Here is a 22,442-nt window from a genome sequence, read left to right on the forward strand (position 1 = left end):
TTACACTGGCCTTGAAATCTGTTCCTTTACCATCTTTCTGGAGACACTACATGTTGGGACACCCTTGGAGACATGCCTGTTGGAGCTGTCCAGTTTGCTTTGCCTCCATTGCTCTCACCGTGTTGGGTTTACATGTGTGTTTCCTGGGTAAGGGATCCTACATATTCTTTCTTTGTAGCAGTAGATGTCCCAGGGGACCTCTTAGCTTCAAGGTATTCAACCACTTTGTACATCACCATAGACAACACAAGCACAGACAATAAAATGTACAGTTTGATGTAGACTTGCAATTTGGTGCTATAACCGAAGGCGATGACAAATCCAAATGATTCCCAGAGACGGTAATTTGCAAAGGCAGCCTCCTTGTTCTTCTCAAATAAAAAGCCGTAGAGTCCTACAAGGAAGGAGAGATATGGCTTGTGAAAATTGAGTCTGCAACCATATATTTTCTGCAAAGGGAATAAATAGACCACAATGGGGAATATAGACCCTCCCTCATACATGTCAGAGAAGGGAAAATACAAGCTTTGTCTCAAAACATTTTTGTGCTCCTGTGAATTGTTATAACAGAGTAAAAATAACAAAATAGAGAATATCAGGGGAAAAAAGGGAAAGAAAATGGGAGGAAGGAAGAAAGGATGGGCTCTAGTGAAGTGAGATGGCAGGAAGTTTATTTTTCAGACTATCAGCCACAAAAATGAAGGTTCTTGCACTGACAAGTGAGTAAGTATGGAAGAAGAGGAGATGGCCAGCAATGGTCCTTGACACTGCTGAGTCTCCATGTATAACTATTGAGAAGGTTATACCAAGTCCTTACAGGCTTTCACAGATCAGGCAGTTTTGTCTAGAGACTACATGGTCCTTAGGGACCAAGTTGCTCTTCCAGTGTGGGGAAGAAAGGATCAAAGAACCGTAGGGATCTCCCTTGCTGCCACCCTTCACCACTTTTTGGGAAAACCTGCATGGGCCCTGCATGCGCTGTCTACCTGTTCTTCAAACCATTTCTTTCACCTGCCTAAGAATATGCGGAGACTGTTCATGTAAAATGCCTGTCCCTTGTTTTCAGCAGAACTTGGGCTCAGGGAGCCCCCAGGTGAGACTCGCGCAGTGTTGCCAATGGTAGTAGCGTGTGCTATTCATACTTGCCAAGAGAAACAAATTGACCCAAAGCAATTAAATCAGAAAGTTGAGGAGAGTGCAATGACTGGGCTCAGATTTGATATGCAGAGGAGATTTGCCTCTCTGAGATAACCAGGTTTTCAAATTTTCAGCTCCTGGATGGGTTGACAAAAAGAATATCCATGATGCATACAGAACCTCTGGGCAGCAACTGGAAAACTTGCTTGACATGGGGACTTAGTTAAACTGATCATTCTAATGCGGTCGTGTTCACTGGAAAGCTCCCACTGACTTGAGTCAGCTGCACACCCACAACTAGGAGTCAGAGAAGGATTCCCAGCCTCCAGGTCTGACTAGTCGGGCATACAGGGAAGGGGAGAGAGCTGGCTTTCCTCTGGGTGCAGAGCTGGCATCGGTGGTGGTAAAGAAGCGGGCGTTTCCTCTGACTCAGCTGTGGTGTGCAGGGAGGGAAGGAATATCATGAACCTGGACTCTTGTCATCCACTTCTCTATCTAACAACACTTCTGTTTGAAATAGGCACATTCAGCCAAAAGGCACAGAGGACTACAAAGTTCTCTAGAAGTCTGGATAGGCTCAGTTTTGTTAGGAAGGGGGAGACATCTTCTGTATGTAAAAACTTGCTGCATGCTGATGACTATAAAAGGACATTTACTGAACGTTTCAATTTGACATGATGGAAAATCTGGACAAGTGCATCACAAGATGCACTTAGTTCATTAAACTGGCTGAGTGTAGTGTAGTGTGAATTATTTGATAATCCTTCATAGTTTTACCTAATAAATGAACAAGCACAAGTTGTTCATATAACTTTGCTGATAGGCCCTGTGTTATCTTCTGGAAAGGGATTAGTGAGGAGAGTTTAATAGAGGAAGGTTTCTGATGCCATGACAGTTCTATGTGTAAAGATTCTGGCTTTCGGCTGGTAGCTGTTTTCCCATGCTATTTTGAAGCCTTCTTTTTCAATCCAAACAATGGGAGAACTGAGTGAGGATCTAGTCCAAGCTATAGGAAGGGCTGACTTGGCAGGAGGGTTCTTATTTCCAGGACGCATATGTGGTATTATCTAGCAGTTTACACGGGAGCACAGCAGTGGTTTTGCCTCGAACTTAAACATTTGTCCTTACCACAAACACTGTCAAGTGCAATGTGGGGCAAGTTGTGCTTTAGCGGGACCTGACGGGCTGGCTGAGCAGAGAGGCTGCTAGGCCTGAATTCTTGGAGCTCACTTCCATGGAAATTATCCTCCCTGTTTACCACTGTCTCTTTTCCCACTCTTTCCCCTGGTACTAGTAGGCACAGGTATGTAACGGGACTGCTGGAAATTATTTGAGTCCAGGTTTATAAACTTCCCAGACTGATTCATATCCTTTCAAAAAATGCAACTCAGCCTGGAAAGAACTCTGTTTTACTGAACTCTGCCCAACAGCTCTGTGCTACACAATTGTTATGCCTCAAGTGCAGTTATTGCCAGGGGCTAATAATGGCATCTGTGTTCAGGTTAGGTAAGAGAGGACACTACACGCTCTGAAATGAAGCTGCTTTCATTGGAAATAAATGAGAGTGTCCCCACACATACACAAGTTAGGAAACCTCTATAAGATGAAGTGATGCACCTCCTATGAGCCTATATATCCTCTAGGGGGAACTCCAGTATTAACTATCCACAGCAGGACAAAGGCAGCCATCTTCGATAACCGTAGAATGCCTTAAGTATGTGCACAATGCCATTGTATATATTCAGTACTGAGGCCCAATCAGCAGTCATAGGAGCTTGCCAAAGGGGGGACCACAGACCTTAGTCCCCAGTGCTGTTTGAGAGGTCTTATCTCACCTCATAGCCTTTGGAGCTGGGAATTTCTCATATGATGTATATCTGCATTAAACTGATGTAGGGGAAAAGAGACTTAGTCCTAATGTTAGTCCTAGTCCATGTTAAACTGAAGATCCTGTTCTGGGATGCAGCATTATGGAGTAATGTCACTGCACCTCGCTGTTACGCTTTCGTGTCATCACTTGATATTTCAGTGTGACAACATGACAAAGCAAACTGTATAATTTTATAACTGGGAGCTGTGGCACAGCTGAAGAAGCTACGGACAAAAAAAAGATACTGCGCAAGCATAAGGAACATTTGGTTTTTTCCAGATAACACAAACGTGAAATTTTCACAAGTATCCTGCAAGTATCCTGGGAATGGAGGTGACCTGTTACGGTGCTGTAATAGAGGTCAGTCTTATCACAGCACTGTAGAGCTCACTTGCCATCAAGTAAGCATGAAGCATTGTCCACTGTTTGTACCTCATCTGGGGGTTGGGAACTGCAGCCACTTCCCAGCCACCTTCTTGGACACTTAGGTCCTCTGTATTTTGACCTTTTTTCCTAATGAGACCATCAGGTCCATCTTTGTCAGTCATACAGGGACCTTACTGGGGAGATGTCCTTCTCAAAGGACATTTCAAATATATGTAAATCCCTGAAGAGAAGGTGCAAAGAGGATGGAGCCAGGTTCTTTTCAGTGATGTCCAAGAAAAGTGGACAAGAGGCAATGGGCACAGACTGAAACACAGTAGGATCCCTCTGAACATCTGGAAAAACTTTTTCACTGTGAAGGTGACTGAACATTGGCACAGGTTGCCCGGGGACGGTGTGGAGTCTCCCTCCCTGGAGATATTCAAAAGCTGAGTGGACATGGTCTTGGGTAACTGGGTCTGCTTGGGTGACCCTGCTTGAGCAAGGGGGTTGAACCAGGTGACATCCAGAAGTCCCTTCCAACATCAACCCTTCTGTGATTCTGAAAGAAGCCAAGTGTCTGAGGGCAAGACTTTCTGGAAAAGAGAAGCCAGGTAAAGGGAAGGTCCCTTATCCCAGTGGAAGGCTAAGATATGGCTCTCAAGATTGTTGGGAAGAAGCCTGATGAAAAATCAAGAAGATTGTGGCTGAGGAAGCAGGAAATGAATTAACAGCTTTACTTCAGAGAGAGCAAATCCTCACTAATGTTGTCCTTCCATGAACCTGAATAATGAGAGTGCTGATTTAAAATTGTACCAAAGGCACAAGGCTATGGGTTGGTATGAGAGAAGATGAGATGTGTCCCTTGATGTATGTATTATCTTTCCTCTACGGGATATGAGCTGGAGCTAGTGGAGGAACAGATAAGTCTGGCTGGTCACTTACTTGTGTGTAGAGCACACTCTACACGTACTTGAAAGGAGAACACTGTCAGTGCTGGGAAAAGGACTGTGGTGTTTTCTCTTTGGCTCTCTAGGAGCAACATGATAATTTATCTCATGGGTGAAATCATCTAAGCTACCGAAGCAACCAGAAGGCCCAGAGGGTGGGAGGCCAAGGCACACAACCTGATGGGGGCCCAGATGAGTTAGTTCTGTCACATGCATATTTCTATGGCATCTGCCAAATATGAATTTGAGATAGAAGAAAACAATATTAATGAAATAAGGGGTAAAATAGGGGAGCAGATAGGAGAGCATTTAACTGTCTTACTGACATAGGCTATGGTATTGGTTTAAAAAGCGCATGACTGACAGTCATGAGCAGATATTACTTCAAGTCATCACAGACTATAGCTCTTTCTTCCCGTCTCCAGCATTTTAGAGTCTGTCTTTAGTCTCAATAAGAAAGAGACTCTATTCCCTATTCAGTGCGCTTGCAGGCTCTTGTCCTGTTGGGGGACTTCAACCACCCTGACATCTGCTGGAAAAGTAGCACAGCGAGCTGTAGGCAGTCCAGGAGACTCCTGGAGGGTGTGGAGGATAACTTCCTATGCCAGATAATAGACAGCCCTACCAGAGGGGATGTGATACTGGACTTGTTGGTCACCAACACATGTGAGCTAATTAGTCATGTCAAGATTAGAGTCAGCCTGGGCTGCAGTGATCATGCACTGGTGGAGTTCGCAGTCCTGAGAGATATGGGGCAGGCAAAGAGAAAAGTCAGGACCCTGAATTTTAGGAAAGCAAAATTCCAGCTCTTCAAGGAGTAAATCAATAGGACCTCCTGGGAAACTGCCTTCAGGGACAAGGGAGCAGAACAGAGCTGGCAGATCTTTGAGGACACTTTCCATAGAGTGCAAGTGCTGTTGATCCCCAGGTGTAAGAAATCAGGGAAGGAAGGCAAGAGGCAAAGCATGTCTGAGTTGAGACCTGCTGGGCAAACTAAAGGGCAAGAATGAAATGAACAGGCAGTGGAAGCAGGGACAGGCATCCTGGGATGGGTACAGGGACACTGTCTGGTTGTGTAGGGATGAGATCAGAAGGGCCAAGGCACAGCTGGAGCTGAATTTGGCAAGGGATGCAAAGAATAATAAGAAGGGCTTCTATAGGTATGTCAGCCAGAATAGGAAGGTCAAAGAAAGCGTACCCTCCCTGATGAGCAAGACTGGCAAACTGGTAACAATGTATGAGGAGAAGGTTGAGATACTCAACAAGTTCTATGCTTCAGTCTTCCCTGGCAGTGTCTCTTCCCACACCTCTCGAGGGGATGGACTGCAAGATGGGGACTGGAGGAGCAAAGTCCCTCCCACTGCAAGAAAAGATCAGGTTCAAGACCTCCTGAGAAACCTGAACATGCACAAGTCTATGGGACCTGATGAGGTGCACCCCAGAGACCTGAGGAAATTGGCTGATATAGTTGCCAAGCCACTCTCCATGATGTTTGAGAAGTCCTGGCAGTGAGGTGAAGTCCCTGGTGACTGGAAAAAGGGAAACTTTGCACCCATTTTTAAAAAGGGTAGCAAGGACGACCCTGGGAACTACTGACCTGTCAGCCTCACCTCTGTGCCTGGAAAGATCATGGGACAGATTCTCCTAGAAGCTATGCTAAGGCACAGGGAGGACAGGGAAGTGATTTGAGACAGCCAGCATGGCTTCACCAAGGGCAAGTCCTGCTTGACCAACCTAGTGGCCTTCTGTGATGGAGTGACCACACCAGTGGACAAGGGAAATGCTACAGATGTCATCAATGTGGACTTCTGTAAGGCCTTCGACAAAGTCCCCCACAACATCCTTCTCTCTAAATTGGAGAGAGATGGATTTGATGGGTGAACTGTTAGGTGGATGAGGAATTGGTTGGATGATTGCATCCAGAGGGTACTGGTCAACAGCTCAATGTCCACATGGAGACCAATGATGAGTGGTGTTCCTCAGGTGTCTGTACTGGGACCAGTACTCTTTAATATCTTCATCAATGACTTAGTGGGATTGAGTGCACCCTCATCAAGTTTGCAGATGACACCAACCTGAGTGGTGTGGTTGACACACCTGAGGGACGGGATACCATCCAGAGGGACCTGGACAAGCTCGAGGAATGGACCCCTGTGAATTTCATGAGGTTCAACAAGGCCAAGTGGGGGGTGCTACACCTGGGTTGGGGCGACCCCTGGTATCAATACAGGCTGAGAGATGAAAGGATTGAGAGCAGCCCTACTGAGAAGGATTTGGGGGTACCAGTGGATGAAAATCTGGACACGAGCTCGCAATGTGTGCTCACAGCCCAGAAGGCCAACCGTATCCTGGGCTGCATCAAAAGAAGTTTGGCCAGGCGGTTGAGGGAGGTGATTCTGCCCCTCTGTTCTGCTCTGGTGAGACCCCACTTGGAGCACTGCATCCAGCTCTGGAGCCCTCAGCATAGGAAAGACATGGATCTGTTGGAGCGGGTCCAGAGGTCCATGGTCTGTTGGAGCGGCCACCAAAATGGTCAGAGGGATGGAACACGTCTCCTATGAGGACAGGCTGAGAGAGTTGGGATTGTTCAGCCTGGAGAAGAGAAGGCTCCAGGGAGACCTTATTGCAGCCTTCCAGTACTTTAAAGGGGGCTTATAAGAAAGATGGGGAGAGGCTTTTTAGCAGGGCCTGTAGCAATAGGACAAGAGGTAATGGTTTTAAATTAAGAGAGGGCAGATTTTGACTAGATCTAAGGAGGAAATTTTTCACAATGAGGGTGGTGAAACACTGGCCCAGATTTCCCAGAGAGGTGGTAGATGCCCCATCCCTGGCAACATTCCAGGTCAGGTTGGATGGGGCTCTGAGCAACCTTATTTAGTTGAAGCTGTCCCTGCTTATTACAGGGCAGGGTGGACTAGATGACCTTTAAAGGTCTGTTCCAACCCAAACTATTCTATGATTCTATGAATTTCTTCTAGTTTTGATTAAGGGATAAGTTTAAATAGTTGCTTACAGGAGTCAGTTTGTGTCAGCTGATTATCTGAACCATCAGTATGTAATAATTGCACTGTATCACAAAGCAGAAGAACATAAAAGATTACAAGAACAACCATAATGCATCAGATAAGAAGTCCAACAGTATACTTCCAGTAACAGACTTCTAGGATAAGCATGTAAGAAATGTGGCAAGTATTCAGTGATCTTTCCCCCCCCCGTGCCCTCCTGATTCTGGCAGTTAAAGACATAGGGACTTTCTGAGTTGGAGATTTCCTTTGGACCACCTGGCTTTAACAGCCCCCAAGAACATTCTCCCCTGAAGTGATGGAATTCTAGCTTAAAAATATTTACATTTTTGGCAGTGCATTCCATACTTTGATTATGCATTGTGTGAAAAAAGCATTTCTTTTGATTCCTATAAAGCCTGCTGTCTGATAACTATTTGGTGCCACTAGTTCTGTTCTTAAGAGAAGTGGTGAATTTCTTATCACCTTCTACACAATATTAATGATCTTACTGACTGCTTTCCTTACTTATCTGTTGTCCAGGCTAAAGTGTTCTAGTTTGTTAGCCTTCCTTCAAGTGGAAGTCTCCCATGACTCTGCTCCTTTTTATTACCTTCTTATGCCTTATCACATTGGATTACGATTTTTGAAATGGAGCAAATCAAAACTGCATGGATTTGCTTGGTTGCATAATGTTGCTTCCTGCTGTTTTCTCCTTTAATTTTTTTCTAATAACTCCTAACAGCCAATTTGCTGCTTCTTTTGTTGCTGGGCTTTGAGCTGATTTTTTATCCAGAGTGCTCTCCTTTATTGCAAAAGACAGACTAAATGTATCATTCTTCTTAGTTTTCTAATTTTCTTTGTAACACTTGTACACCTCCAGGATATTTATTCTGAATATCTGCTATCATCTTCTGCAGTGTGCTTCTCTCTTCATCTTGGAAAAATGTGTTGAATGAGTATTTTACTTCCTTATTTCCAGCTTGTTCTTATTTCTTCTACTTTCCAATGAGCTGACATATTTCTTTTAGGTGCTGTCTTAAACCCATTATTATTTGTATGCACACATTGTTTTATAAATGCAAACATGCAGAGTTTTATATCTCAAGAGGATACATGTCATTGTCACCAGGACTTACCATTAGTTTGTGTCTGCCAAATGGCATCAGATAGAGCCCAAAGAGCAGGGAACACAAAAAACACAGCAAGCTGCTTAGGATGAGGTTTCCACAGCAGTAGTGCTATTATACAGGCGGTGTTTGTAACTGTGGCTTTTGATTTAGAAAGAAAGAAGAAAAATATAAATGTGATTACAAACAGGACAGATAGTGATAGATAACACTTTCAAATTCTTCCCCCAACTACAGCACAAGGCAATCTTAAAATCTTTCTGGTTTACTGATATTTGTGCTGACTGAGTTGATATCACGTGAAATACAAGACAATGCAGTCATTTGACACTTTTCAATTAATAATTCTGAGCAGTCTCCTGACCTGAGAGGTCCTCAGTGCTGATACGGCTGTTAGCCCAAGGGACAAGAACTGCCACTGAGTAGGAGAAGGGGCTGATGAAAGACTTGCAGTCACCATGTGAGGCATGTGGGAAGCGGGGTAAGCACCCTTCTGCTCTCCTTACCTAGTCCTTAAGCGTAGATTTCCTTTCAGGGCCAGAGAAGACAGTCAAGGATATGCGGAGGGTCTGGTGACTTTTTGAATGTCTTTTTAAAAGCAGTTTGTAATTGAGTCACTGATTCCTCCCCCCACAGGTGCACCTTCACAGGCTGAGTACAAAGACTATTAAACAGAACGGAGACATTAAGAGGTCTTTCTAACACTATAGAAGCTGTTGTTGTTGTTGCTATTTTGATTTTTTAATCTAAAATGAGCTTCATAGAGTGAGACATACACCTAGGACAGACACATACAGAAGAATCTCTGAATTAGTGACTGTAGCATAAAGGACTCTAAACTTCTTCTTCCTTGCACAGGTTTAAAATTTCCTGTGGAGGAAATGCCTAGAATGTCTAGATGCACAGTGACTCAGTCAGTGACATTTCTAATAACACAGGCTACTGTGCAGTGGAAGTAAGGTATTCGTACACATCAGTATGAATAGATTAGTAGATACAGGGACACAAATGAAATATTTCTTGGTATTCTTCTGCCTCCATTACTCTGTTGTTCATTGGAATAGTGTTCTCTGGAGAAGGAGATGTTCTTAAATATACAAATCTCTTCTCATGGCAACCTGAAAATTACTGTCTCATACACAAGCCCTCAAGTTATTCTAGCCTGACACACTGGCATATGACTTTCTTTTATTTTTTTCCATAGGGAAGAAGTAGTGAAAAGGACACAAGGCCAACCTTTAAAAATTTTCCTGAAATTCGCAGACTAGTTGCTTAAATTACCAGGTTCACCATCCCCTGAGACTCAAATCAACAGTGTATCTTGCGAGTTTCTCAGATGCTTTCACACCATAAAGGTGAGGAGGTTTCACCCCAGTGGAGAAATCCTCCTTAGTTATAGTGTAGGCCTCAACATCTGTATTGCAAGATCATTTATCACTGGTTGCATTAGACCTATAAAGCATCAAAGCTGTAGGGCACTTTCTGAGTAGACAGCGCCCTCAAAAGCAGGGTGAACTGTGCCACGAGTGAAGTGATGTAAGGCAGTGACCTCAATACAGTGGTTAACTGTGCTGCCTCTCTTCTCATGAATGAAGTTTGCCTCCAGATTGACTTTGGTTTTAATTGATAGCTGACAGTAAGCTCTCCCTTTGTAGTACATGCAAAGGAGGGAGCACTGGATTTCATATATTACATGAGGTGATCACTCCTTCAAATGACCTTTACATACCTAATGCAAATAGAAGTTTTCTACCCGTGAACTGAGACACCTTTCCAAAGAGCAGGGAGCAGAGGGAATTTACAGCTGAAAAACAGATCATCACGTAACCAACGTAATGTATCCCCAGGGCACAGGTCACATAGGTCTGGAAGAGAAGAGACAGTGGTGACACGTTTTCTTCAGTGAAAATATGCAGCTAGGGTTCAAGGGTCTTAGCCTGAGTATTCAGTAAATAGTCAGCATGGATGAGATCAAAGGAGCACAGCTACAGAGTTTGCTGACAAGTGTATTGACATAGTTGGCCTTCAGCAGCGATATTCCTAACCCAGCTCCCAGTCATCTGATGCCATGCAAACAGAACAGTAACAAGCAGGAGAAGAAACAGGAGCACCGCTCGCTATGCAAATAAAACTCCTGGAAGCGGCAGTAGGAATCTTCTGCCATTCCATTCATGTCCCAAGAGATGAAAATTGACAGTCAGCACTATGGTCATTACAGAGCAGCTCCCAAGAAATGAAGAGGACTCATAAGAACATACAGCCAATGGAGGTGGCCATGGAGTGCTCCTTTCAGTCCATTCAAACACAGCAGCAAGTGCACTCTTCCATCTGCTCATATGCAAGGTTTGAAAACTTAAGTGTCAAATAAGCAGCTCAGGAAGTTTGCCCCCTTTCTTTGGAGGCTTTCTCAACATATGTCTGTAGAACACACCTGCTGTGTGTCTATGTTTGTAGAGAAACTGGAGGAGCAGAGGTGGTTTTGATCATTTCAGTCCATCAGGGTTTGGACCTGTTGCACTAGTGACTGGTGAGGGCTTTCAGCCAGCCATGTTGAGGGTTTGCCTTCTTACTGTAAAGGTTCTCAAAATAAAATATGTGGTATGTGTGCTGACTTGCACTTACACAAACTCTAGGGAAACCAGAAGGAAGGAAGATAGAAAAGCTTTGCAGCCTTCTGGCTTTATTCCCAGTTTGTTATTTACAACAAGCTGAAGAGTTTGAACCTGTAGCTCTCTGCTGTGGCCTCCACTGGTGAGTTAAGCTCTCTACAATGTTCTTTTCAAGGCTGTTCCAAAAGACATATTTACTGCTGGCCTCTCCTGTTTGAAGATGTCATTCAGAGTTCATTCAAGTAGAAGTAAGCAGTAATTTAGAAAACCACAAATCGCCATTGAAAACAACTTCATTTAACAAGTAAATATAGATCAGATGCAACAGTAAGACACAAAGTCACAAAAAACAATCAGACACAAATAGATTTTCAAAGTCATCCACACCTTTGTGTAGTCACCAGAAAGAAATCCCTGTTCAAACCCACTGTACATTGTCAGAGGGATTAGAAGACACTGTCTTTTATCTTTAAGATGCTGGAAAGTTGCTAGGAACGTAGACCAAAATGATGGTGTCTCTAGCGTTTCTTTCTCAGTCTCTGCTTGGTCAGATTTGATCTGGTCCAGAAATATAACAATCAGCAACACAGCTAGCACACCACTAGCTGCAAAAACAAAACAAAAAGTTCATAAAAAAATGAGGAACGCTGGAAGAATGATGGGAAGTCGCTTGCTGCTGTTATTGTTCTTAGTGCTTAGCTCTCTGTGGGATGTTTTGGCAGACGCATCTGATTCCGCCTCAGTGTAAAGGCCATTCCTCCATAAACAAGAAGGCCTGATCTACATCCACGTCTTCTGCATACAGCTGCGCACCTCGCAAATCCCCTCAGCTTAACCGCGACTGGCCTGTTGTGACAGCCGCCGGGCCAGCTGCACGGCCGCAGAGGGCGATCGCTCACCCTTCCAGGGCAAGCCGGGGGTCACGGGGACAGGGAGCTGGCCAGAAACAACTCCCTCGGGAGCTATCAAAAGGCTTTAAATCTACACCAGAGAGGAATATCCACTTCCAGTGCCAAGGTTTTCATGGCTAGGAGGGATCTTCCTTCAAATACATGGAAAGAAAAATACAGGGCTGGAAGTAGAACTGCTGTCTTGGATCTCTGCATATATTGCTTTTTTTTTTTTTTGGTCAGCTCGGAGCCATGTTTGAGTATGGAATATGTGTGATTTTAAAGATGATAGTGAGCAACTGTGGGTGACTTGAAAAAGATGGAAGTTGCAGCTTTGAACCTAAAATTTCCTAGCAGAAGCAGCATATGAAAGAATACATGGGGTAGTTAATCAGAAAATGATCATGTATGTATCGGTCAAGCTTTGTTGCTTGTCGAGTGAATAAATAAAATTTTTTTCATGTTATCAAGAAGATAACTGTGTCTCATAATATACATGAAGCAGCCACAGATTCACAACTGATTGCTTCATTACAGATACAAGGCATGGTTATGTTTCCTCTCTTACTTATGCTGACTAAAACGCCATCCATGGAAACAGGTGGAGTTCAGAGTAAGAGGAGAATGTGCTTCTATGTTACTGTGTATGGGCATACTCTTTTCTGTGAACTTTTAATCTCCAAATATATTAGCAGATTTACAGTAAATTGCCTCAATATTTTATTGCTTGTTATTTCTCACCCATGTGTCCTAGAATGAAATTGTATTCTCCAGTGTCCTGGTTCTCCACTGTGGCTGAGCTGTAAACCTTTCATGGTGTAAGTCATTGTCGGTTCTGCCAGGGTGTTTATTAGCACTGTTGGGTTGATTGCAAGACTTATATGGGTTAGAGCAGGACATCCACATTTACAGGACAAATATTCTAACAAGTATGTCAGATGAATCAAGAGCAATTATAGGAGATACGTAACTGCATGGTTTATTAGTGATTGGTATGAACATAAATAGAAATATCCACAGTTCTTGGAAAAAACTAAACAACAAAAGTCTTATCCATTCTTGTCTCCACCCAAGCTGGGCAAAATATGTGTTCTGCAACCAAACAGAGGAGACATTTTGAAAATGTCTGTGAATGAAATATTTAGCTATTTGGTTTCCCTCGAGGTAGAAAAAGACGTATCTTTTATTAAGAGCTTAAAAGAAAAATGAAACCCTACTGACGCGGGGTCAGTAGGCAGCAGGGTTGCATTCATTTTGCATGAGCAAAGCCTAAGGGAGTGCTATATATGTTAGTCATCAAATTTAAATTTAAACTTGTGAGCCAAACCTGCCTTTAGCAGAAAGGCATCAGCTCCAGCACGCTCTGGAAGGGAAGTGGGGGGATATTCTTTGCATTTTCTCACCAATTAGGAATGGAGGTTGGGGAAGGAGGGAGGGTTTGCTGCGATGCCCTTGTCCGGTGAGGGCTGGCTCTGACCAGATCACATACTTTCTGTTTGAGCAGATGACAAATTCCGTGCAACTGTCTCAGCATAGAGAATGCATCTATGTGCAGAGACCGCCAAGATATTTTAACAGAGTTAAGGTGACATATTGCCTTGCCAGATGCTTCCCCTTTATCCAGAGAATAACTTGTTTTGAGCCAGTTAGTTACTTTTTGAACTTTCCTCACAAATGAATCTTGGCATATCTATTTTTGTCTTTCCAATTTTTGATGGAATCAGCCTTCCCTGCCTTTGATTCCTTTCTAGCCTTATGCAAGAAAGGTCTACAGCAGCTGTAGTTACTAAATGAGAGACGTGCCAATTCGCCTAGTGCTTCTCTTTATCTTCGCCTTTCACACTAGGGTATTATAATTCAAGCATCACAGCTGAGAATTGACTGAAGTTGTAAAATCTCAGCAGGGATCCAAAAATCTCCCTCCACAAATGGTTGCATTTTCTGGGAGCCATGGTTCAGATCCACCTCTAATTACAGTGTAGTTCTTGTGCTGAAACTGTTTTACATGTGGTAGGACACTAGCCAGTTCTGAGAGGCATCCCCAGATGAACTAGAAGTTGGTGAGTTCAAGTACCACTAACTGGGCTGCTTTTAGCATCTTGAACCTCTGCATGCTTATATAAATCTGCCCAGTGCCATCAATAGCTAGTTCACTATTGCTGATCCAGAAGATAGCTAATTTAAATTTATCTCATGTATAACTGGATAAACTGCTGTAATCCTCTAATTGCGATGTGGGCATACTTTTGATTCTAGCCTGTAGAGCAATACTGACTTTGGGTGAAACAGTGAGACCACCATACTGGGCTTCAGCTTTATTCCGGGTGAAAAGTGTAAAGAGTGTCTGGCTCCTTTAGGCAAAAATGATACAGCACTGGCACAAAGCATTTGAAGCTATTTAGGAAGGAGTTGTTTACAGCTCTCGCATATCGTATTTCCTTTTAGCAAATTGGATTGAAGGAGGAAGTTGGAAAATTGGATTGAAGGAGGAAGTTGGAAACTTAATCTGCAAAGTCATGCTGGGTTTCTCAAGTGGTAGGTTACCCATCAGTGATATTCATTAAAGATTGTGTGGTTTACTTACCAGTGTAGATCCCTAGCAGAGTGTAGATTAAGGAGTTGGAGGGTTTTGCTGACCCAGTGGTATTAGTGGTATCAGTCATGCAGTCATACGCTCCGCAGCATGCCAGGTTTTCTCCTGAGATTTCCACTGATTCAGTAAGAACCAAAAGAAAGGCAGGTCAGAGAAGAAATCAAATGAGTGCACACTATATGTAAGGAGATAAGAAGCAGGTAACCCAGTGCTCTGTGATTGGTTCTGGTTTCAAATCCTTCCTGCTTAGAGATGTCTAACTTCAGAATTCCAGTATAACACACAAAAATTTAGTTTAACAGAAACACTTGCTCAAGACAGAACACTGAATTGATGGTCACATGGAGACATGGGCTAAAGCCAGAGGCTGAAATCTGAATCCAAGCTCAATGTGCATTATTTAAAGTTCCAGTGTGTATCTGTACCTCTTAATCATAATGCCCCACCAGACAGGTCCCTCAGTTTACACCACCACTGAGCTGATGGACCTCAGTTCTTACAGCCACAGCATATTATCCCTCTCCAGATAATTTCTATATATGTTATAGGAATGGAAACCACCTCGAGACATCTTTTTGTTTTATAAATTCAAATTACGATTACCCACTAATGCAGTCTTCCAAGAAACCAGCTTTTCCTGGCTTTATTACTTTATTACTGCCTTTATTACTCTCTGAGAATGTACTTGAAACTAGAACAGTTTGGCAGGGTTTGGAGTAAGACCTTTGCTTTGTTCAATCCCATCAGTGTTGTGCTGGGCATGTGTCAAAGCCACACACGTGTGTACTCACATACCTTGTGTGTCACCACAACACTGTGCCTACTTCCTCCAGTACCCTTTCCGCAAACAAAAAATACTAACCCAAAGTGTGAGCCTTAATAAGCTGTGTAGTGGGGAAGGATGATCAAAAAAACATACAATTATTTAAGTGCTTTCACTGCAGAATTTGTCACGGGTCCAAGCATAATAAAGGGCAATACAGTGTACCTTGGCTGATTCCTTAAACAGGGCTTGATCTGTAATTTTTCAATTAGGGCTATTGTGTAACTACTTTCAGTGTGTTTTTCCCCATTGCTTCCAATCAAAGCTGCTGCAATGTGAATCATCTGTTTAACCAGCTTCATAAACAGCTTTAGGTTCAACATCAGATAAAACTTAATAACATAAAGAAAATCATTACCTTATTATAGCCAGTGGCTACCACTACACCGTTTTGAACAAACAGACCCTCAGAAAAATTACTATATGCAAAAGGTGAGTCACACTAGTAAAGTGTGGAAGTGTGTAAAACAAGTTTTTTATCTGTTCATGCATCATCTGAAGATGAAGATGCACATGCAATTAGTGATACGGAAGCTGCAAGGCAGGGTTTGCTCTGTTCCTCTGGAAATCAGGCTGCAATATTGATGAGTGAGAAAGGATGACTCTTGTAATTTACACTGATTACTGTCTTCTGCTGTAGTATTACCTCATGGTATAGCTTGCCTTGCTGTGTCTGGATGCAGCGTTGCCGGCAATATGTCAAATGTATGTACATGTCTGAATTTGATGCATTTTGATTCTGCAGATACATACCATACCTTTCTGACTGGTCACTGAAATTATACATTTTAAGTATATGAACAACATGGGTGGATACCTTCGCTTCACTGTCAGAGGAGAGGAAAAGAAGTGAGTGACTGGAGATCCTTACCCCCTCACCCCCCAAGAAGCTCCTCTAGATTAAAGCTGAGTCTCCCTGAGGAGGCACAGTTGGGAAGCTTATGGTATGACTGCTCATCACTGTTGTGAAGATATGCAAGGCCTTTGGCTTTGAGATCTGTTCACAGCACACCTCTGAGGAGCACAGCATTTCCTGAAATCCAATGTAACTGATAAAAAATAAGTAAGAGTTTCTTTAGAATTTAGAGGAACATCCTTGGATGTAAAACTAGGAGAGGATTACGAGACTGCAAAAAACCCCCACCTATTTTATTCTCTTATTAACATGGGATTGTTTAGTCTGAAGAGGAGGAGGCTGAGGGGAGACCTTATCGCTCTCTACAAGTACCTGAAAGGGGGTTGTGGTGAGGTGGGTGTTGGTCTCTTCTCCCAGGTAACTAGCAATAGGACAAGAGGAAATGGCCTCAAATTGCACCAGGGGAGGTTTAGATTAGATATTAGGAAAAATTTCTTCACCAAGAGAGTGGTCAAGCATTGGAACAGGCTGCGCAGGGAGGTGGTGGAGTCACCAGCACTGGAGGTGTTCAAAAAACATGTAGATGTGGTGCTTCAGGACATGGTTTAGTGGACATGGTGGTCTTGGGTTATGAGTTGGACTTGATGATCTCAGAGGTCTTTTCCAACCTTAATGATTCTGTGATTCTGTGATGTGTTCTGTGAGGCAGAGGAGAGTAAAACGGCTGTAGTCTGTGCAGTCCCCACAGCTGCATCACAGCCTCTGCCCTGAACATGAAATCAGAAGGGACAGCCCCTCCTGAGACATCCTGTGGCTCAGTGATCAGGTCAGCAGGGCTCTGTTGCACTCGATACAGTCCTTCAGCATTCTGCTTTGATGGTGTCTCATATATATTTGCTTGGCTTTAAAGGAAGCATGATTCTCCATAAGTATCACACCTTGTGACAACTACTTTGCCATAAACCCAAGGATTCAAAGATTAAAACCTGTTGCCAGACATTTAGTTTTAACCTAATACGTATTTGAATATCCTCCAGAGGACATACTGTTTAACCGAGCCAGGGAAGAGAGGTAACTACTTGCTATTCATAGGAGCACGTATATGGAAAGCTCTTTCCGTGTCCATCCTCTTCTGACTTTGACAGGATAGGGAACACACGGGAGACTGCACTGATAATATGCTGTAGCACCTTGAATCTCTAAGGTGACGTACAAGTATTAATTTATCTTCACAACTGCCCTTTTAGAGCTTGCACCAATTACAAGCGTGGGAAATATGGGCAGTTCCGTTGAGCGATTTCTTCAAGCTATGTGAGCATCTGCTGTCTGAGCCTGAAATACAGCAGAGGAGCCCTGGCGTGCAGACTCCTGCCAACAGCTGCTTCTATTTCTTCTTGACAATTCTGTAAAACACTCATTTTCAGCAAGCACCAGCATCAGCTTGACTAACCTTGAATGTTTAGCAGCAAATTAATTTAATACTACAAGCTTTGCAAAAAGGCTGCTTCAGTGTTTTGCCTTTTGTTTTAATCCACTTTAAATAGAAGTCAGATGTGAAAGACTGTCACTGCCAGCAGCCTATCTATGCTTTACAACACAGGGGTGGAATTCTAAAGGAATTCAATAGACATCTGTGAGCTCGTTGTCTGAGTTCTCTTTATAGCTGATGAAAAGTTGATAGAAAATAGGCACTTCCAGAGAGCAATTTAGCCCATCTATTTCAGACATCTACCTTCAGATGAGCTAAGTCACATCTGAAGTGCCTGTTTCCACTGACTATGAAGGCAATTGAGGGTCACCAGCTCAGCTACCGAAATTTGCCTTTTAACTATGTAAAACTAGCTGGTATTTATAGAAAGAAGCACCAAGATTTTAAAATATATTTTACCTTTGTTGGAAGCTTGGCTAAATATCACAGATGAGATAAGATTTCCCCAGATGCCGGAGGACTGAAATATCAGAAAGAAGATCCCAAAGTATTGGTTGATAATGTCCTTCCCATTTTTTCCTGCTTTCTCAGCATATGAATTGCCAGCAATGGTGAGGTAAGTGCATTTGGCAGACCAGAGCGGTGCTCCTCCTAAGCCCAGGATCACAGAGGTAGGGATTAGCGTGTACCTGCCAAAGAACACTTTATTTAGCATAGTTATCATCCATTAGCATAATAATCATTTGCCCAAAGATCCAGAGGCAAAAACCGACATCAAAGAAATAGATTTATCATTTGTGTGATTCAATAAATCTACTACATGGAACCAAGAAAGCACCAGTCTTATGAAGTTTAGGGTATGCAAGCACGTCAGGCTGTGTTCAGGGGCTAGGTCTAGGCTAGGCTGGCAAGGCCTGTGCTCATGTGCCCTATCCTGTTGTAACTGAGAATTAAATTGCACCTTAAATTCAGAAGATGGATCACAACAACTTTCCCCTGCAGAGTTGCGTCCCCTGTCACCGGAGAGCAGAGGTAAATTGTTCATCTACCTCTGAAAGGGCAAGGCAGGAGCTGGCCTCCTCCTGTGGTCCTGTGCTCCCAGAGCGACTGGCTGGAAGACAGCCTTCACTTCAATCTTTTCAAAACCAGTCTTAAAAGTTATTTGGATTTTAAATGAAGCCTCTCATTATTATTTTTTCTGAAGGGAAATCTCTGCTACACACATGAGTTAGAGAAGTAGCTTCAGGTGGGTGGATGCATGCATTCATTCTGTCTTTTTGCACATTTTCACCTCTCTCCTTCACCTGCTACTGGATTTATTTATCCCTGTTTCTTGCAGGTAACATCTTTAGCATCCAACTTTCAAATCTGCAACACAGAGGTAGAGTAGGAATTCGGAAGAAGAAAAAGAAAGAACTTTGCCCTTCAAACACAATAGATAGGGTTAAAGTATTTAAATTGTACCAGCTAGCGTAGAAGTTCCCTAAGGAGAATGCAATGTAGCAGCACATAGAGCCTGCGATGGTCCACTTGCAGCCCAACTTCTTGATGAGGATTGGAGGGAGGAACATGGATGATAAGATGAGCGCAGCGTAGAGAACGCTTAGGGAAGCAACGCCCAGACCTTCTTCTGAGTGGAGACTGCTCTGCATGGACAAAACCAGCGGTTGAGACAAAGTTTATCACCGGCATATGTCACTATGGTGTACAGAGAGTGGCTTCAGCCAGGAATAGAGACACACTGAAGCTGAGGCTGAATACTACTGTCTCCTTTCCTCAAAGCAACTGTATTGTGGATTTATGGTTTTCCTAACAATGTTAGCCCATTTATGAAAATATGATACAGAACTAGGTGAGGATTGCTCATATTCAAAGCTTTGGTAAGTCATACTTTAGGTTATTTAATGTTATTCGTTTGAGTTTCTCTTTGAAAGCAAGCTGAATGAAGGATAACCTCTTTTCTTGGCGTTCCCTTTTTGTCTCAGGCAGGGGTATCATCAGGTCTGCATTGCAAGGGCTGACTTAGCAACAGTAGAAGGTTCTTTGCTTTGAATTCCAGGTCTGATAATTTCTAAATTCTTCAGATCCCAAGGTCCAAACACCCTAATATGCTTACAGCAGCCCTTTGTATTTGGAAGTAATTGATTCACTCACCTTTTCACAAGGGAGGAATAAGATTTTACTGATCTAACCAGGTTTTATATTTTTATGCTCAGAATAGTTCATTTATCTTGATACTGTAAAAGTTGCAATGAGAAGGTCAACATGCTTCTTACCAACATTTTCCTGTTAGCTTTCGTTAAAAGCTTACATGATCGGGTATGGTTTTGGAAGGGGGGGATGGGTGTGGGGAGGGGTAGTGCTGGAGAGTGCTGGAGGAGGGCGAGGCTGCTGGTAGCTGCACCAAACACTTCCAAGCCCTGTGGTGGCTGCATGGTCCAGCCATGCAGGACCATGGTGGCAGCTGTGTGGCTCCCTTGGCGAGAAGCAGTTATCAGGACAGTGAGGTGAGGAGGTTCTCTGTCGAGCAGTGTCAACGTATTTGGGAATTGGAGTGGTTGTTTTGTAAAAAGGCAAAGGGGATTCCTCATCACCGAGGTCTTATTTCTGAAACCACATGCCTGGTTTGGTCTGCTAGAGCGTCCAAAAAATAGGAGCCAGGACTCCAAAATCAGATGATTATCTTAATTTTACTGTTTTTTGGGTGGGTGGGTGGAATGTTGACATAAATTATGCATCTTTTGATGCTTCTCCTGCAGGCTACAACACATTAAAATAACCTACTTTTGATTGCGTCTCAGCAAGTCCTCTTTAAGCACCAAGACAAAATGGAGAGAGAAGAGGGCTACTTCGTGAATCAGCACCACGTCCTCCAGCAGCATTAGAGGAGGCTTTATGTTCCAGCACTTAACCTGAGCATGCACCATTTCAGATGGTAGGGCTGACTCATGGCTTCTTGGATTTATCATTCCCCTCCTTGTTAGGCTGGTCGGCTTGTAACATCTCCATCCACTTTGGGGACTGTTCTTTGCTGAACTTCCCTGAACTTGGAATTTGACAGTGTCAGCAAACCTGGATGCTGAAAGTTCGAGGAGGGGAGAAGAGGGAGATGTACAGAGCTAGCAGGGACCTCCTCCCAAAATGAGGTCAACGCCTTGTTATTGCAAACAAGTGTAGCATGTTTTATGTCAAGCTCCACCTTTAAAGCATACAGATTCCCGCGGCAGTTGGAAAATTCTTCTGGAACCCAACTGGTCAGGGTCATCTTTTAATATCTTGCCTAAACATCTTAATGGATGGCTTATATCCATTTATTTGTCATTAGACCAGCAGAGTCTTCTAGTCTGTAAAGTTCCTCCTTGTGTTTATTTACTCTGAAGTATTCATAGACAGCAACAGTAACCCTCAGTCTTTTAGTATGGCTGCGCTAAACAAACCAGCTCTGATTGTATTCTGAGTGTTCAAGTCATTCTAGAAACCATCTCTGCTACTGTGTTTTAAAATGTTAATACCAATACAAGCCACAGCTGCCTTTGATTTAAAATAATATTTTTTATTATTATATTACATCATGACACCAGGAATTATTGTTTTTTTATATTTATATTATTTAATGGATTGGACATACATTTTTTATTATTTTACATTGCTGTATTATAATAATAAAATCATAGCAATTTCAAAATATTCAGAACAAACCTTTTTCAGAATTTTTTTTTTCCCCCATTTTGCATCCCTGGAAACATTCCAGGTCAGGTTGGAGGGGGCGCTGAGCAACCTGATCTACTTTAAGCTGTCCCTGCTCATTCCAGGGGCTTGGATTATATGACCTTAAAAGGTCCCTTTCAACCAAAGGATTCTATGATTCTATTGAGAAAAATCTCAGAGAAATCTAGTTTTCATTGAAACAGCTTTTGTGGACCTAAAGAAGTAGTCTGACACAAGTACTTAAACTATTTGAGAAGTACTAGAATAAAATAGTCAGTAAATGCTATGGATGTGGGTGAAGGATACTAACCTGCACCAAGTTGATGTCATAACCTACCTTATGAAAAATATTGTGCCTGCCTTCTTCACAGAAATCGGGGAAAGACTGACAGGTTTCACACAACCAGCTGGCCTGATGCCCTTCCAGCCCAGCTGTCCTGCCAACCAGTGAGAGATGAACCACTTACCTGTAGACTCTGGAGTCCTCCGTAAGCAGTGAAGAGAAGTAAAAATCCAAAAGAAATGACCAAAACATTCTTGAGATTCCTTTCCATGTTGATTCATACAAGACAAAAGGTCAGCCGGTGTGCAGGAGCTGATCCAATTATTCCAGGGGATGCTCTGAGTTGGAGAAAAACAGCTTATGTTTCGTCGGAAAAGGTCACTTCCCACTGCATTTGTAGAGCAAAGAGTTGTTAATTATTTGAGGATTGGACAGTGAACTTTACTTTTTCTGACACTGAAAACTCCTTACAGAGTTGTTACTCATTCACCTGTTGTGACTGAGGCAATAATGAGCGCTCCCAAAGGACATCAGTCATGTTTTATTAGATAGGTATATAAGTCACCTGTAACGCTTGTACCAATTTTAGTATTGTGGTCATGCATTATATGGCTCTCTCCTATCACTAGCACAGAAGAAAAAAATTGCAAGCAGTGAAATGCCTGTCTGGCATAAAGATATGCTAATCCATAAAGGGCAAAGATTAAAAGATTGTACTGAAATCTATATGAGGCCTATTGCTTAACTGAAGTTACAAAAGCATACTAGGAAATGAGGTTGGTTGTGTTACAGTGTTTTC

At 42.9% G+C, this 22,442-nt stretch overlaps 1 protein-coding gene across 1 annotated transcript; it reads right to left on the minus strand.

The window, feature by feature from the left end:
• Nucleotides 1–128: 128 nt before the first annotated feature.
• UNC93A (unc-93 homolog A) lies at nucleotides 129–21,914 on the minus strand (the record flags this gene model as incomplete). The annotated part of the gene is made up of 8 exons (XM_081997716.1): nucleotides 129–394; nucleotides 8,462–8,593; nucleotides 10,182–10,317; nucleotides 11,449–11,666; nucleotides 14,536–14,661; nucleotides 18,112–18,341; nucleotides 19,117–19,298; nucleotides 21,828–21,914. 8 exons carry the CDS (start codon nucleotides 21,912–21,914, stop codon nucleotides 129–131), a joined length of 1,377 nt encoding a protein of 458 aa, XP_081853842.1.
• Nucleotides 21,915–22,442: the final 528 nt, after the last annotated feature.

This window comes from Phaethon aethereus (genome assembly GCF_964289735.1).
Source record: "Phaethon aethereus genome assembly, chromosome: 3".
Taxonomy (NCBI): Eukaryota; Metazoa; Chordata; class Aves; order Phaethontiformes; family Phaethontidae; genus Phaethon; species Phaethon aethereus.